General features: G+C 36.8%; 2 protein-coding genes across 2 annotated transcripts; one reads left to right on the top strand and one right to left on the bottom strand.

Annotated features, from left to right (window-relative positions):
- Positions 1–3886: 3886 nt before the first annotated feature.
- On the top strand, positions 3887–8082 carry LOC107086886 (mannan-binding lectin serine protease 1-like). The gene is made up of 6 exons (XM_015378124.1): positions 3887–3939; positions 4011–4233; positions 4308–4485; positions 6374–6505; positions 7438–7634; positions 7856–8082. Exons 1-6 carry the CDS (start codon positions 3932–3934, stop codon positions 8021–8023), a joined length of 906 nt encoding a protein of 301 aa, XP_015233610.1. The 5' UTR covers positions 3887–3931; the 3' UTR covers positions 8024–8082.
- A 1433-nt stretch (positions 8083–9515) lies between these two features.
- On the bottom strand, positions 9516–14834 carry dffa (DNA fragmentation factor, 45kDa, alpha polypeptide). The gene is made up of 5 exons (XM_015378121.1): positions 14582–14834; positions 14335–14489; positions 13958–14135; positions 13233–13360; positions 9516–12215 (listed from the first exon to the last, which is right to left on the bottom strand). The coding sequence occupies exons 1-5, from the start codon at positions 14832–14834 to the stop codon at positions 12012–12014; spliced, it is 918 nt and encodes a 305-aa protein (XP_015233607.1). The 3' UTR covers positions 9516–12011.
- Between the last annotated feature and the right edge of the window lie 1206 nt (positions 14835–16040).

The following is a 16040-nucleotide window of genomic DNA, read 5'->3' as shown; positions in this document are numbered from 1 at the left end:
TTTTTTTTTTTTTTTTTTAAATAATGGAATCTTCCTTACTGAGTGGACTTTTAGTCGGTGTAGGTTATAATTCTTACCTGTGACCTCAATACAAAGGGGCTGTGCTCTGGGTCTGATGCACATGTTTTGCTACAAAGCATCATTTATCTGTGTGATGGAGAGCCCATCTCCTTTTATGATGAAGATTCCCCTGGTATTCATTCTTTCATTAGATACATCCATGGGTGTGCCTCTGTTCTACCCTGTTGCTTGCTAATTGTCTTTAGAAAATTTCCAAATATTTAGTGATTGGTAAGTAGTTTTAATACCCATTGTTTGCTAAAGATTATTCCTATTTTGAACTTCAGGAAAATTAAAATCCTTGCACATTAACATTGTTTTGTCTGACATGCTGTGTTTGTATTCAATTGAATTTTTTTTTTTGCTTGTTTTGTTTATTTAAATAAATCTATATAAATTGGAAGTTAAGTGGAAGGAAAAAACTGTAGAAACTGCAGCATTAATGTGTGGAAAGCAGCTGGAGTCAGTGCTTATAAAGCCTTTAAACAAACTCTAAAACAGACCTAGGTTTCCTTAAAAACTTTCTTGGAGCTTCAGGTTGTGAACTATGCAAAAGGAGCCTTGAACAATCACTGACTGCTAACATTATACAGTACATGTACTGGGAAAAAAATATCTTTATAGTTTTTGTAAAATTATTTTCCAGAAAACAAAAAAAAAAACTTGCATCAGATTTTACAGAATTAAACACCTGAAATTTAACACCCCGTCTGCCCATAAGTTTGCACTTCTGATATCAGAACTTTTTTTCTCAGTGTTCCCCTATCTGCAGTTTTTTGCTGCACTGACCTATCATTCATCTTTACAAGAAGCAAATCTTTTCTCACTTTACCGCTAAGATGACAGACAGGTTTAGATGGACTTTATGTCTGTAGTTCTGCAAGGTCATGACCCCTGTAATAAAGAAAGTCAAGATGATTTGCTGCTGTTAGGTGAAACACTTAAAGTCTAATAAGATGAATCAGGTTTGAACACATCTAGCAAATGTGTTTTACAGTAGTTAAAACAAATCCATACTACTGAGCATTGTGTCAAAATGAAAAGCTTTCAGAAACTGATAAATGTGCAAGTCTTTCATTTCATTTGTATGTCTGGATTCTACTGAATTTTGCTTGCAGCCCAAAGTCAGCTAAATAAAAAAAGGTTGATTAAGCCCAAAAATCTGAGCTAAGGGTGAAAAAATCACAAAAGCAAAAATTTGTGTACATTTGGATGCAGCGAACTGTGTGAAAAGGTGCTGCTCTTTCTTCCTTTGAGCCTTTCTGAGGGATTAGTTCCCATGCATAAATGTGTGTATGCTTCAGCGAGCCAAAGAGCCAGTCACAACAAACAGAAAGCAATTTGTTATAACGGACCGACTGTCTTAAAACTTCCAGTTACCATATCCATGGCTCGTTAGCATCAAACACTACAGGGACTTTTAAAATTTTAACCAGGAGTCAGCAAATGCATTAGTCCTGTAATATACAAAACACAAACAAGGGTCATTTTCACTTTGTTTTACCTATTTTTTTTTGTTCTCTTAATTCACCTAATATTTCTGATTTCTAAAAACTATAACTGATTATAAAAAAATAAACCAATCTTGCAGAAACTTGAATCTTAAACAAAAAAAGAAATTTAGAAAAACTGTTTTGAGAATTTTGTTTTTAAATAAATTTCAGTTACAACATCATCTGCACTTAGTAAAGAGATAATTAAGTAAGTATTTTTTACACTCTAAATTGATACATATCTGCCTTTATGGTATGGTATCTCTCCGGACAGTCGTGGATTATCAGTTATAGTTCCTCCACAGCCTGATAAATTTCTAAAAGTAAAATATTAAATAGAAAAACAACACTTTTTTCAATGTCAGGTGATGTTTTAGCCCTTTAAAAATAAAACCATTCTGCCTTATGGATCTGTGTTTGGTCTCTGGTTATAAATCTGCAAAAACTTCCAATCTATTTTGAGACATAAAGGATAAAGATTCTTGCTCTGAAATGAACACATAAATTAAACATCTGTATATTGTAATAAAGTGGTCGACTTTTTATTAAGTCAGTGATTTTAAATTCGGTTTATGCATCACACCCAGATCATTAAAGCTTCGAAAAAGCTGGATGACGTCTGAACAGCAAACATCTGCCACATGCATGGACTGCACTGTGTCTCCACATCCCACCAGCTCCACAATAAGGGGAGCTAAAAAGGTTACGCCTGAGAAAGAGTACCATCAAAAAGGTCCTTTGATATTGCAAATTAACATTGATATTCATGTGGATAATTATTGTAATTCACGTCAAATACCAGCCATTAGTGCTGCAGTGTTAGGGAAAAAGAGGGTTTGGTTATTAGAAGCTACTTATCAGACAACTGTTGCTCACTGAAAGGCCCTGCTGCTTCTGACTAACATCAATATCCATCCTGCATTAAAACAGCCAGCTCAAACCCTCTGCAATCCCAATATTACAATGACTCTCATAATAAATCTGTGGCTATAGCATTTAGTAAAGTGCAGATATAAAAATGAAAATAAAAATGTAGATATTGTATGAACTATAAAACTGCTGTTTTTGTACTGTTGTTTGCAGTAGTATGTTCTAGCTGAAATGTTTTCCTTTTTTTATGTGTGAATGTTGTTTTTTTCCTTAATGTTTTTAACATGGTCAGAGCTTTTCCATCACTGGAACAGGATCATAATTAGTAACTGGCAGGAGTCAGGTTTCATCAGCATCACTGTCTAATCAGGACTGACAGGGAAGCAAAGGTTGCTAAAGATGATGGATGCCTTTCAGTTGTTAATTCCAGAAATTTTGCTTGATTAAAAAAAAAAAATCAGTTTATATGAAATTATGTTTTGGTCATTTTTTTACATTATTTCATGTTGTGTGAGGATTTGAAATGTAGTCAATATCAGCATGAATCTCATAATGATTTTGTGCTGTCAAGAAATATTTTTTTTTCATAGCAAAATTCTACATGTGCAACCTCAGAGATTCCCCAAAATAAACATGGTGTACACATGTTTACATTTGCTGTTGATTTTCTTTCACTAAAAATATATATGCACAAGTTCAAATATATACATGCAGCACATCACCACTGTTTAAAAAGAAAAAAAACAACAAGAAGAAATACAGCTTGGTATGTACTGGGAAGATGATAGTACATCAGTAAAGCTCTCAACACAAAAACAATTTTTGACAAAAATGAAAGCCCTGCTGCTACAAAATCATCACCCAATGAGGATGATTTGAAATTTACAGACAAATAATGATCAGATGAGACAGGTTAGTCCATTATGATGAGGCAAATATCTAGAGGCTTTCAAACGTACCAGCGCCGTATAAATTGTTACGTATGGTGAAGTCAGGTGCACGCTGAGGGGTTTGTTTCACTGCCAGTTATGAATTGGTCAAAAACAGATGTAAGAATTAAGGCAAAGGATTAAATCCAGGTATTTAAATCCAACTATAAACCAAAAAGCACAAATCAGCTCTTCTATTTCTAGCAGAAAGTTTCCATCTGAATTATTCTTTTTCTTATTTATAAAAGGTTTGCTGTTTCACAGCTACATGCAAATTAATGACTGTATGTCTATGTCATAAAGGAAATGCTTCAAAAATGTATTAAAAGCCCCCAAATTGATATGATATTACATAAACAGGTGATGACGATGAAATAGATTCAATAGAGGACGTAAAGTTCTATCTGAACAGTGGTGATATTAATCAGTCTGAGATTTGTGTGACAAAAGAAGGTGGAGGATGATGACACACAGATCATGTGTCGCTCCCACTTTGTTTACCTAAATGTCAGGCTGTAGGACAGCTGAGTTCATTTACCTCCCCATTAGCCCACGTAAACTTAGGCCTGTGAAGCAAACATGAACAGGTGAGTATCAGCTCCTTATTTCTGCATGTATAATCCTCTGACCTGCTTCTTTTCTGCCTAATTTTCTGCAGTGGCTGCTGTGTATTTGTCCTGTTTTTCCTCACCGGTGTCTCACTGAGTGTGGAAATGACTGGGTTATATGGCAGCTTTGCCTCCCCTGGATTCCCTCAGCCATATCCGGACAACCAGTACATGGAGTGGAACATAAGCGCCCCACATGGCCACCGGATCAAGCTCTACTTCACCCACTTCAGCTTGGAGCCCTCCAATCAGTGTGAATACGACCATGTCCAGGTGAGCCGTATCTAAACAGCTCCAGTTAGACATGCTGGAACATCACCAAAAGGCATCCAACCCTGTCAACACAGGTTTTGGTGGAAGGGAATGAAACCCTACGGTTCTGCGGTGAGGAGGAAAAGAACCACGAAAGCACCCCCAGGAACACCGTCATCATGTCAGCCGGGAACGTCATGTCAGTGGTCTTTAGGAGCGACTACTCTAACGAAGGCCGATTCACCGGCTTCCAAGCATTTTACACCTCAGAAGGTGATGTAAGAACATGACGTTTGTTTCCAGGAGGCATATAGGAGACAGCCACGATTAAATGTGTTAAGAGATTTATTTGGAAATTAATGGAATAGTTAGATCACCGTAGGTGCAGGCAGTTTATAAACTAAACATTTCTCATGTTGGAAACTGACAGAGTCAAAAGTTGTGTTGAAAGATGATTTAACAAATACAGGTGCTCATTCATTTACATTTTACCATCTTGTACATTTGTTTTCCTACAAAAGCAATTCAGAAAACAAATATGGTTTTAAAATTCAATTCAACATAGCCCCAATATGTAAATGGAAATATATATTTTATCAACTCTTTATAGTATAATCTGGAAGTGTGGTGTGTATTTGTATTTGCATGTACCCCCCTGACTTTAAGACGCTCAATAAAATTGCTCCTTTTGCAAGGCTTCTCAGAAAAACCCAAAAAGTCCATCTAAATTAATGAAAAGTCGTTTTGTCTAGTTAAAGATATAGTGGAGAAATTTCTTGAATTTTTTCACTTTAAAAAACAAAAATGCACATGTGCAACTCCTATTAAATGTGTATGAGAGCGTGCACAAGGAGAAATAGGCTTGTGCACGCTCTGTTTAAAAGTTGCTGTTTGCATCGCTCATAGAAGCTTACTTTCCAAAAGAAGATTTGCAATTTTTCCACTATGTCAGACTCACTACCACCGGTAAATGAAAATGGGGACCAGCATGTAGGACGGCCTTAGATAAACATATCACCAGAATGATTGACAATTAGGAGGACCACTTATTTTGATGATCCACCTGAAAAAAGAAAATCCTTCACTATACCTTTAAAGGTCTTATTGAGCTGGTTTTAAAACTTGACAAGCTTGATAAAAAAACATTTGAAATAAAACATGCTAAATTTGATAATCCCTTTATTTGCAAAAGCTTTGCTGGAATGGGTTTACATGGCATCTTACTGAGGCTTAGTTCATATTTTAAAGTTCTTTATAATCAAAGCATTTAAAATTTAAACATTAAAACATGATTAAAATATAAACCCTTAACTGCTACTTGAAAGCGTACAGACTCTCAATACAAAGCAAAAAGCAAAACAAAGGGAGCTTGTTCTACAGCAGATAGAGATATTCTGGAAATGCAGTCACCTTGGGTTTTGTATTTGTTTTTTTAAGACTACCAGAACTATTTGTGGTGGATTATGAGTGGAGAATAAACCATTTCACATATTGCTTGTTCGTAGAGATCATACACATAATAATTGAACCACTTAAAAAGGACACATTTGATTGTAAATGAGTTCTGATCACATGACTGATCTTTTAAAAATCATGTTGAAGTGAATATGTATGTCACCAGTTTAATTCGAGTTTGGTATCAGAGTGTTTCACAGGTTAAAGCTATCCGCAGAAAGCTTTCCAAAATTAAAAAGAAGAAGAACCCTGTCCATGCGGGGCCATGAAAAGTTAAGTCCAGATGTTTTAATGAATCCTTCAGTTAATAGGCAACCAGTGCAAGCACATTTACACCAGGGGTGTTTGGTGCAGTTAGGATTCTTGCTGCAGAGCTGTGGAACAGATGAGGCCAACAAGGGTATTATTTAGTTGATAGATTCAAGTCTGCTGCAGGACATCACCCAACTGATATCACTTAATTACATTAGCTGGTGTGAGAGAAATACAATCATTCTTAGTATGCCTCCTTTGCAAAAGCAGTGGTGGCTAATGAGGCTTAGCGTGATTCCTGCAAAATATTCACAGTTAAAAGACAGCACTCCCCAGGTTTATACACATGACATTAAGTCAGTCGAGGATCATGCATTTCAAGTGTGTTTGTAGATGCAAAGATACAAATGCACTGAGTAATGTTACACCAGCATCCTGTGTTGTTCTCTTCCAGATATCAATGAGTGCCTGTCAAAGGTAGATGGTGAGCGAGTATGTGACCATTTCTGCCACAATTACATCGGCGGCTATTACTGCACGTGCAAGCAGGGATACTTTCTCCATGACAACAAGAGATCCTGCACAGGTAAGAGCAACTCAAGCTGAAGCTCAAGAGCCATGTTCATTTAGGCGCAATCAAAGGAGCTCAGATGAGCACAATGAGGTGTGGTGTTAAAGAGCAAGGCATGAGGGTATGGCTGCACTAAGAAGGTCAATAGACACACGCTGAGCCTCTCAGTAGCAGACTCCTGTTTGAGTCAGCTGGTTAAAACAAGTCTGCAGGATTTTTATACTGACACTGTAGTAAGATTTTAACCCAGATAAAATACATCTACTAGTAGGATCCATTTGTTTTCTGACTTTAATTATGTGGGGTGCTGTTCATGTAAGATTTTGGATTTCATAATGTATTGGGTGGTAATTTTAGGCTTAAAAGAAATACTGATGCATGAAGTTGCTGATCTCTGGCAGCTGGTGCACGGTGAGGTTAATCACACACGATTCCTCAGGGAGAAGCAACTTCAAAATGGCTATAAAAATTGATACCTGTGCGCAGCACTTACAGCGCACCAGCACCAGGTAATTAATCACAATTACTAGCTGATGTGCCTTAAATTATTATACTTTGCCAGAGGAAAAATGGTGGCACAACAAATCATGCAATGAATAGACAAAAATGATTATCTGCCTACAGATTGTACTAATTATATAAAATTACAGCAACTCAGCCTCTTTGCAGAATCTCATTTGTTTTTTTGTCCATAGCTTCATCTGCACGCTTTACCAGGGCAATAACGCAGATCAAAATGAATCTCATCATTTATGCAGCCGGTGGAGAGAGTTTTTTTTTTTTTCTTGCTTAAAAACGCATAATAACTAAGCGGTTGATGGAAAAGCAAATCTGAAGAAGTGAATATCATGCACAGAGGTTTGGATACTTGGTGTCTAAACCCTCTGGAAAGTTATAGCAAGTCTTTCAAATATTTTTTGCTTTTTTTAATTTCATATTGTCAACAGTGCCCTGCAAAGGTCAACTACTTACATCAGCATCTGGAGTACTGACCAGTCCTTCTTACCCACAACCCTACCCACCCATGAGCCACTGTGACCACACTATCAGTCTGCCAGAGGGCTCCAGAATCATCCTTGACTTCTTGGAACCCTTTGATATAGAGGGACATCCTGATGTCCCCTGTCCATATGATATGTTAAAGGTCAGTCTTGCACGTGTTTATTTATACAAGGCAATGAATAAGGAATGTATTCCTCCTCACGGCTTTAAAGATGGAGTGTCACTGAGGTCTCTTCCAGCTGATTTACTTTATGCATTTTCTTGCATATTTGAATTTAGCACTGAATGGCATCAGTCAGCGATTTATTGATATAACAATAAGCTTTTTTGTGTGTGTTTGTTTTGGTTGTCTAATTTCTTTAGATTTCAACAACTGGACAGGAGTACGGACCGTTCTGTGGCTCAATACCACCAGACTCCATAGATACTGGAAGTTATCAAGTTCATGTAGCATTCAGGTCTGACTCTAGTGGGAAAAACAAGGGATGGAAGATCAAATACACAAGTACCAAAGCTAAAACACCTATATAACATCAAATCTGGAAGCTTATCAAGTGAGAGAATATTTCCTTTTATAAGTTTCTTATTTGTTAAACCTTGTGATTGATAATTAGACCGTTTGATGTTTTTTCACAATAAATGGAGAGTGTCCTACAAATGCATTCAACCGTTTTTTATGATATTGTGATGTTAAAACCACACACTTCAATGTTTTTCTTCTGATTTCGATGTGATAGTCCAACACAAGTAAAAAGAATGGAAAATAAGAAGTTAAACTTCTACCATCGGTTGTCATGCAATTGGATCAAATGCTGTTAAATTAGATAGCCCTAAAAAAAAACCTTCAAAAGATATATGTGTTAAAAAGGAGGCCTCCTGAGCTAGTGTTTTCTATAAAGGACATAAAACATTATCCACCAGAGCACAATTAAATTCATTAAGTCTAAAACATGTAGAGTACATCCTGCATCCTTATCAGGTCAACATCAATAAAGGAATCAATCTGATCCAATGTAATTCTGGAGGAGCATGAAAGTCTCATGAGAAGGAAAAAGAAACCTTACCAAAAGCAGGCTGTAAGAATTTAAATTTAAACTTTCATAAACTTTATAGAGGAGAAAAGGAAGCACTGATTAGAAGAGCCTGGAATGTCACTTTCTGGTCCCAATGAAAAACAGAATTGTGACTCAGCTGTTTAGATGGAATAGACCTAAATTTGATTTGATATATAGCGGCACATGATGCGCAGCATATAGAAGCTTATTAGGTATTTGTTAGTGATATTTACCAAAAAAGAATGACTAAAGTTTTAGTCTTTACAAGCTGACATACTCCATCAGTCTTATAGCTGTAATTGCTTCCAAAAAGGTGGTTCTGCAAAGGCTAGATTCCTGGGGACTGAATAATAGTATAGCAGCCTGATTTTATTATCCAATAGGGTTGCAAAATCTGTGAAAATGCAGTAAGGGAACTTGTTGGATTGGCATTTTATTCCACCCTTCCAACATTATGAAATTATTTTAGTCTTTTTCTCAAATCTGAGTTAAATTAGACCCTTCATTAGGTTTATCATTTAACCCTATTGCCAAAAACTTGAAACTCACATCTGTAGCTAAACAAATACCACTTTTTGTTGGTCAAGTGACTAACTATGAAAATGTTAAGGTTACATCTGCTCAGTACTGAAAAACTTTAATGACATTATTCAGTTTACTCACCTTCATGATTCCTGTTTTGAACCAAGCCATTAACACATTTCCTTCACCTTTTTTACAAAGTGTAGACAGTGTGACATATGATAGCGCAGTGCAGCTGGCTGCATCATGTCTTCGCCAAACTGTTCAGCCAAGGTGCAGCCGGTTTCACAGGAATTACGCACACCATGAATCCCACTAAGTAGCTGTTGAAGAACCCCAGCAGCAGTAAGCTGAGAGCTCGTATGCACATTATGACTTGACTCATGCAGGAGCATAACACACAGGTTGACAAAAAAAATAGGAGGTCAATGCAGAGCTGACAAGAAACTGGAAATACATTTTATTTACCATGAAAACATCAGTATACAGACATTACACCATAACGCTTTGGTGTATTCTAAAATAAAATGACAAAAAACAATCAAGCTTCAGACCTATTGATAAAAAACAACAGGCTGTAACACGCCGAGGCTCAAATGTTTTATCAAAGACATAACACTCACTGATTACAACACAGTAATGAATGGAGCACCTCTTTCTTTATAACAAATGTTTGAGTCCATTGTTTTTACTCAGTGTTACAGAGACGGAGGAGGAAACGGGCCGCAGGAAATCCATCTCGTGTTCATGTCACGCGGAGATGCACACAGTCTTACATCACAAATCCATCACATCAGGCTTGTATATAAGACAGACTCAAATCATTCAGAGAACACATAGAAGATGCAAATCTGCTAGTTTTACCGGTTTCTGACAGTGTTGTTCAAGTCTGCTCAGGCGATTGGCTCCGTTTGACATTTATCTAATATGAAAAAAATCTATTTCTGCAATATCTATTCTATTCTATGAAAACTAAACATTTTTATAAGAGTTTTTATGTAGCAAATTGCCACTGATTGATAAAAAATGTCAATATGTTGCACGATTATCCTAAGAAACTAAATGATGTGAAGTTTTGCTTTAATAAGGGCTGCTCCTGCTAATCCAATGTCATATCTCTGTTAAAACGTTTTACCTATTGAAACATGAAGCACATCTTCAAGTATTGATGGATGTGCTAATATCTACAAAGGACACCTTTGACCAATTTGGACGAATTCACCCTTAAAAATGGAATGTGAACGTTAATAATAGTTAAACAAATGGCAACCAAGTAAGAAGCTACACTGACCTAGAGAACAGAGAGTTTAATTGACTTTGAGAAAAAATAAATAAAACTCACCAGTTAAGGATTTATCCAGTCTAACTCAATATAGAAAAATGAACACAGAGGCCAGAGCACATAAAATAAAAAATAGTTTCTAGAATTTTCCTTTAATAGAAACCATCATTTTCTGCAAGAGTGCAAAAACTAAAACATATTTAAATATAAGACAAGCATGGATAGCAAAATGAATTCAGGCCAATGTAATACATTATGTAACTTGCTTAGATTTGATAAGGTAAATTTAAGTTGATTTTTTACCTCAGATAACGACAGTATTCTTTACCAAAACAGTGTGCAGCAACCATAATCAGCTATCAAAATCCCTGTTTTTAAGCCAAACATGTTATGTATACACTTTCCCCCCCAATGTTAGAGGAGCTGGTTGTTAAAGACGTTACAATAACGGTTCAATTTTAATTGCCTAAGCATGCAAAAGACACTGAAATGCTTAGAGTAAAAGAAAAACAAAAAATGAATGACTAAAAGTCTTGTCTCTCATGTAATTTAAGAGCTAGTGTGGAGAAACTGGTCAAATCAGTTTTCTTTATAACCTTGCAGGAACCCATTACAGTGCCATCTAGTGGAAAACATGAAGATCAGAAAGGAAAAAAAAAATAAGAAAATAAATTTTTTTGGTTCCAGTATTGAGAGCTTCAATTGCCTGAATCCAGAAAAATATTTATCAAACATATATGTGTATTACACTTAGATAAAAACTATAATAAGTAAAGTATTAAATCCATTTAATTATAGCTTGGCACGTTGCATGCTTTAATCATATATAATTGTTTTAGTATTTAGTAGTATAGTATATATATAGTATTTTTCTAATTATTTCATAGCCTTTTTGGCCAGAGTCCTTGATCAAATCAAATACACCCTGATGTTAGATTGGTTAACCCCCCGCAGATCAATCATTTTAATTACAGGTATTAGTCCCGCCCACTCACTTTAGCGAGTAATGCTCACATGTAAAGATTCTTTCACCATGTGCCATTACACCACAACTTGAAATAACTAAAATACTTCAACAATTACACACAGTTTTAACAAATCATTTCACTTTAGAGGATTTAAACCTTTAATTATGAATGTAATAAAATATACATATTTGCATAATTATATCTAACATTTATCTGTGCATGCATACATTACCAATTTTTGTTACAATTTAAAATATGAAAATGAATGCTTTAAAGTATTTACTGGATTGTGGCAAATTTGGCTCTCGATACTTGACAGGAATTGGGTGATGTTTGTTAACTTCCAAAAGAAAAAAAAAAAAAGCCGTACCAGTCTGGGGTTACATCATGCTGGGTGATGGTTTGTTAATATTCCAAAGGATGTGATTCTCCATCATCCAGCCCAACACCCATCCAAATAAAAACACCAAAAAAATCCTAACACATTTGTGCAAAAAAAGCCAAAATTGTTCCGCAGGCATAAACCACTTCAGTGCTTTGCAGATTTCTCAACAAAGACACAGAAATCCACAGTTTTTAACATTCATGTATTCTAGTAGTAAAAAACAGCAAAACAGAGCAAAGCCCATCCTCTTGATCCTGAGGCAGGTTAGTGTGAATCCTTATCAGTCCCTGCTCAGGTACATCCTCGTCTAGCTGCTTCCTTGGGTGGCCATTCCTGCACCCTCCCTCTGTCTGCTGCCATCCTGCTGTGTGCTGCTAATAGACTGCATGGCCTGAACCTGCTGCAGGCGCTTGGACAGTTCAGCTTGGCAGGCCTGCATCAGCATGGATGTCCTCTCTGCATCCCAGCCCAGCACCTGCTGCATGGCCTCCAGCCCTCTGCTCACCACCACCTATACGCACACAGAAGCAAACACTGCATTAAACTTTACTACGACCAATGATTTAACAGGTCTGTGCATGCGTTCATGAAAAATATTAAAGCAAAGGTATCATCGGTAGAGCTGAAGTGCATAGTAATGAAAATGCAAGATAATGATAAATTGATTTCAAGTTAGGCCAAAGGAGCCCTGATCAACAGCTCAGGTTGACAGGATAACTACCAGTCACATAATCCATAATCCTGTCCTTAAACAAGGAGCAGTAAGTAGAAATCCTTTTATAAAGAAAGCTGTTCATCTCAAAGCGGTGGTGGGAGCATCATGAGGTGGAGACGCCGTTCCTAAATAAGGACAGTACAACTAGACACAGAGGAGGGATACAATTCAAAGCAGGGTAATAGTACCAAGACACACCAGGCAGGTTCTACTGAATTTCTGTTTTGAGATAAATTTTTAAGTGAATTGAAGTTTACAAATGACTGTATTAGGAAGTATGTGCTGCTTTGTGTTTTGGTTTCTCAAATTAAAAGCCAGAGAAAAAAAAAAGACACTGAAATCTTTGGTTGTTTTATCTCAACATGTTAAAAAGTTTAACAGTGATGAATATCTGGACTCTTATCATTTTAGACGCCTAGTTAACAATAATAGTAATATATTTGGCCTGCTGACAATTCAAACCCCTAGTGATTAGTCATTTATGTTTCACATTAGTGCAAACAAATAAAGTTTCTAAATAGCTTAAAATTAAATGTCAAACTGCTTTACATACAGAGATAAATATAACTGGTGGGTGGAGCATGTGTGAAGTTAAGGGAGGATGTAGAAACAAATCTCATAGGATAGTTTTCCCCAGTAAGAACAAAGCAAGATAAACAACATACTTGTTGTTTTTGGATTTACGAGTTCTAGATAGGTCTGGATTTTCTGATGCACCCATCATAAATGTGCAATAGACTCTAATAATTTTTTTTTCTTTTTTTATTTGCAAGATTTCCTCCATAAAAAAAAGGAGTAGTGAGAACACAACACCTGTAAATCCTCGGTGGACAGTCTCGTCTCTGGACTGGTTTTGCCTTTAAGGACCATCAGCGTCCTGGACATGAACCCAGATGCAGAATCCACTTCCATCCCGTCGGGTGAATCCACATCTCCAACAGCTGGCAAATTAAACACTTTTAATCTTTTTTATTAGGAACATTTTTTCTATCAGAAGCAGATTTCAGACCTAGGTGAAAGATGAGGGATTATTGAGCAGCAGCAATGATTCCATCTAGTGACCACAGGGTATAAGTGCAACCTAAGCACTGTGATCAAAGGGAAGAGACAGCATTTTATTAAGGAAATGTTATCTGGGCAATAATTTCTTAAATTCACCTTAAAATTAATTGCTTTTCTTCTTATTGTGGTTTTGTCTTTCAAGAAAATATTTATCCCATGACAGTTTTTGAAATAAGAAGGAAGGATGTAATGGAAGGAGCGAGGAAAGAAAGAAAGGACAGAAAGATCGGCAAAACTTTTGACAGTGGATAAGGAGATTAAGTCTAGAAATCACATTTTATTTTGTTATTTCTCCAGATCTATTAATTGTGCTGAAAACTAAGAAGGTTCTGTTCAGCATCTTTACCTCAAATGAAATGGAATTTTTTTATTATGTTAGAAAGCAAAAATATTTCAAACTCCATTGATTTTCATTTATAATTTCTACATCATTTCCACAGTAGAGTAAAAAAGTAAGCACTCAAAATCTGCCATACCTTCCTGTCTGTCCTCTTTCTCCACAGCTTTGAGGTACAGCTGGAGCAGCTGTTTGGACTGCCTCTCCTCCTCTTTGCGATCCAGAACCCTCTGCAGCGTCTCCTGAAGTTCTATGGTCTTCTTCTCTTGGAACCCCAAAGCAGAGGCTAATTCAGAGCATGGCGCATCGACTAAAGACTGGGAGAGAAAAGTCAAGTTTCTCAAAATTACACATATATATATTTTTTTTTCTTTAACAAATCAATGAAATGTTGACATTATTATTCAATGCAACCACTTAAAATGGGAAAAAACAACTATTTCATGTGAAGTTCTTTTTATACAGCCTCATTTCTGATCTGCAGGACAGGAATCTGGAGTGAAATCCTGTCCGTACCTGTAGTTCTCCCTCAGACATAAGAATGATACTGGTCAGGTCTTGCTTCAGCTGCAGCGCCAGATTCCACCACGGTGGTGTAACAGCGGAGGAGTCGACAGCATCTACTTCCAGAATCAAAGACTCTCTTGCCATCCAAGCCGTGCCACCATCAACTGCATGAAGAGACAAAACATGAGGATATCTCTGTCAGAATAACAGGAATCCATCCATTCAGGCTTAAGATAAACGATCCTGCAAGGCTTACTTGTTCGAGCTGGAGCCCATGTCTCTTTGTCATGCAGCAACATGAACTTTGTGTTTAAAGGTAAACACAAAAAGTAGGCTTGATCCTCGACTATGGTTCCATCAGTCTCAAGAACGACAGTGACAGGGTCAGTTGGGTTCACTCCAAGAAGCTCACATCCTGTTGGAAGAAGAGCCGCTTCAAGTTTACAGATGTACGGTGAACTCAAAAACCTTTTTGCTGAAGAAAGCTCTGAAACTACCAAGTCATACATCACTTAAAGAATCACAAAAAAAAAACAATGACTTAGACTTCTATTGTCATTTTTTATACACAAAGTGTATAAAAAACAAAATTTCCTTTAGTATAGCTTTCTAGACTGTAAATCAACATTTCCATTCGATAAAGTGCGGCAATGATCAAATGTAATATAATGGTTTTTTTTTATCCAAGATGGCCGTGCCTGAAGGCAGCGGCTTGCTACAGTTCCAAACAACTACGCTGAATAGAATGCCACAAATTAGGCATCGATCCTGCATCACTGCAAAAATAATTAGGAATCTGTACACGGCTGACTAAGAGCATTTATGTTCCTTAAGATTTAACTCTTCATCCCACTTTTCAGTGGGCCTTTCTGAGATCTAAATATCTGCAGCTCCTCCAGAGCTACCATTGACGTCTTGCTGCTCTCTGATAAATTATACCTTTGCCAAACCCTGACCATCAGGAGAATGGCCAGGTCTTCATTGGGTACTGTTTTGGATTTTAGACAAAGGTTTTAACAATGGCCCCTGAGATATCCAATGTTTTTAAAAGGTAACGCAGCTTTAACAAAGCTCAGCTTTAGAGGAGAGTGATCTAATACTGCAGACTGACTGTGCATCTTCTAGAAGAACTGGACTTGATTCAAGGGTAACTGAATAAAAGGGGTGTTTGTGTGTGTTTTTATTCACAGTATGAGGGAGACTCTTTCCAGAATGGTTTGTTTTTGGAAACAATGCATTAAAGGTCATTCTTTCTAGTGATGCAACGTGCTTTAGTAATGCTGTAGGGCGAAACCTGCCAGCAGACCTGGCCTTTTATACTAAGCTTGTTCTTAAGTATTTGCATGCTGACTTAACCTGCTTGGGAAGGTGTAAGAAATGGCAGCGATTTAAGCAAGGAATCTATGTTGTCATAATATGCACTGTCAAACAATGGCACAATTCAAGCTATTTTGTTTTGAAAAAGAGTAAAATGGTAACAGCGGGGATAAACCGAAACAGAGCAGAAATTGGTCCAATGTTTCTGATGGGCAGGAGCATTTGATTCATGGTGTCCTTGATTTTACAGAACTTTGGCAATCTAGGAATGAAAGCAGACAGAGGACTGACTTTTTAAGTTTAAGCCTCGCAGGTTAGAACACGACTGTGATGAATTGTTTCTGCACACAGCCTGTGTGATCATCAGTGAGACTTATGTTGCTAAGCAGTAAAAGAAA

The sequence above is a fragment of the Cyprinodon variegatus genome, unplaced genomic scaffold (genome assembly GCF_000732505.1).
Source record: "Cyprinodon variegatus isolate N-32 unplaced genomic scaffold, C_variegatus-1.0 Scaffold165, whole genome shotgun sequence".
NCBI classification, from domain to species: domain Eukaryota; kingdom Metazoa; phylum Chordata; class Actinopteri; order Cyprinodontiformes; family Cyprinodontidae; genus Cyprinodon; species Cyprinodon variegatus.
The sequence above is the reverse complement of the archived record's forward strand: the minus strand, read 5'-3'. Positions and strand labels throughout refer to the sequence as shown.

Bases quoted from the DNA above. Each gene is read 5' to 3' on its own strand.
- dffa (XM_015378121.1), bottom strand. From the start codon at position 14,834: ATGTATGACTTGGTAGTTTCAGAGCTTTCTTCAGCAAAAAGGTTTTTG. The intron at 14,136-14,334 runs GTACGGACAGGA...TTTCTCTCCCAG, and splicing joins TGTCTGAGGGAGAACTACAG to TCTTTAGTCGATGCGCCATG. The intron at 13,361-13,957 runs GTATGGCAGATT...TTAATTTGCCAG, and splicing joins GAAAGAGGACAGACAGGAAG to CTGTTGGAGATGTGGATTCA.
- LOC107086886 (XM_015378124.1), top strand. The intron at 4,234-4,307 runs GTGAGCCGTATC...CTGTCAACACAG, and splicing joins GTGAATACGACCATGTCCAG to GTTTTGGTGGAAGGGAATGA. The intron at 6,506-7,437 runs GTAAGAGCAACT...TATTGTCAACAG, and splicing joins CAACAAGAGATCCTGCACAG to TGCCCTGCAAAGGTCAACTA.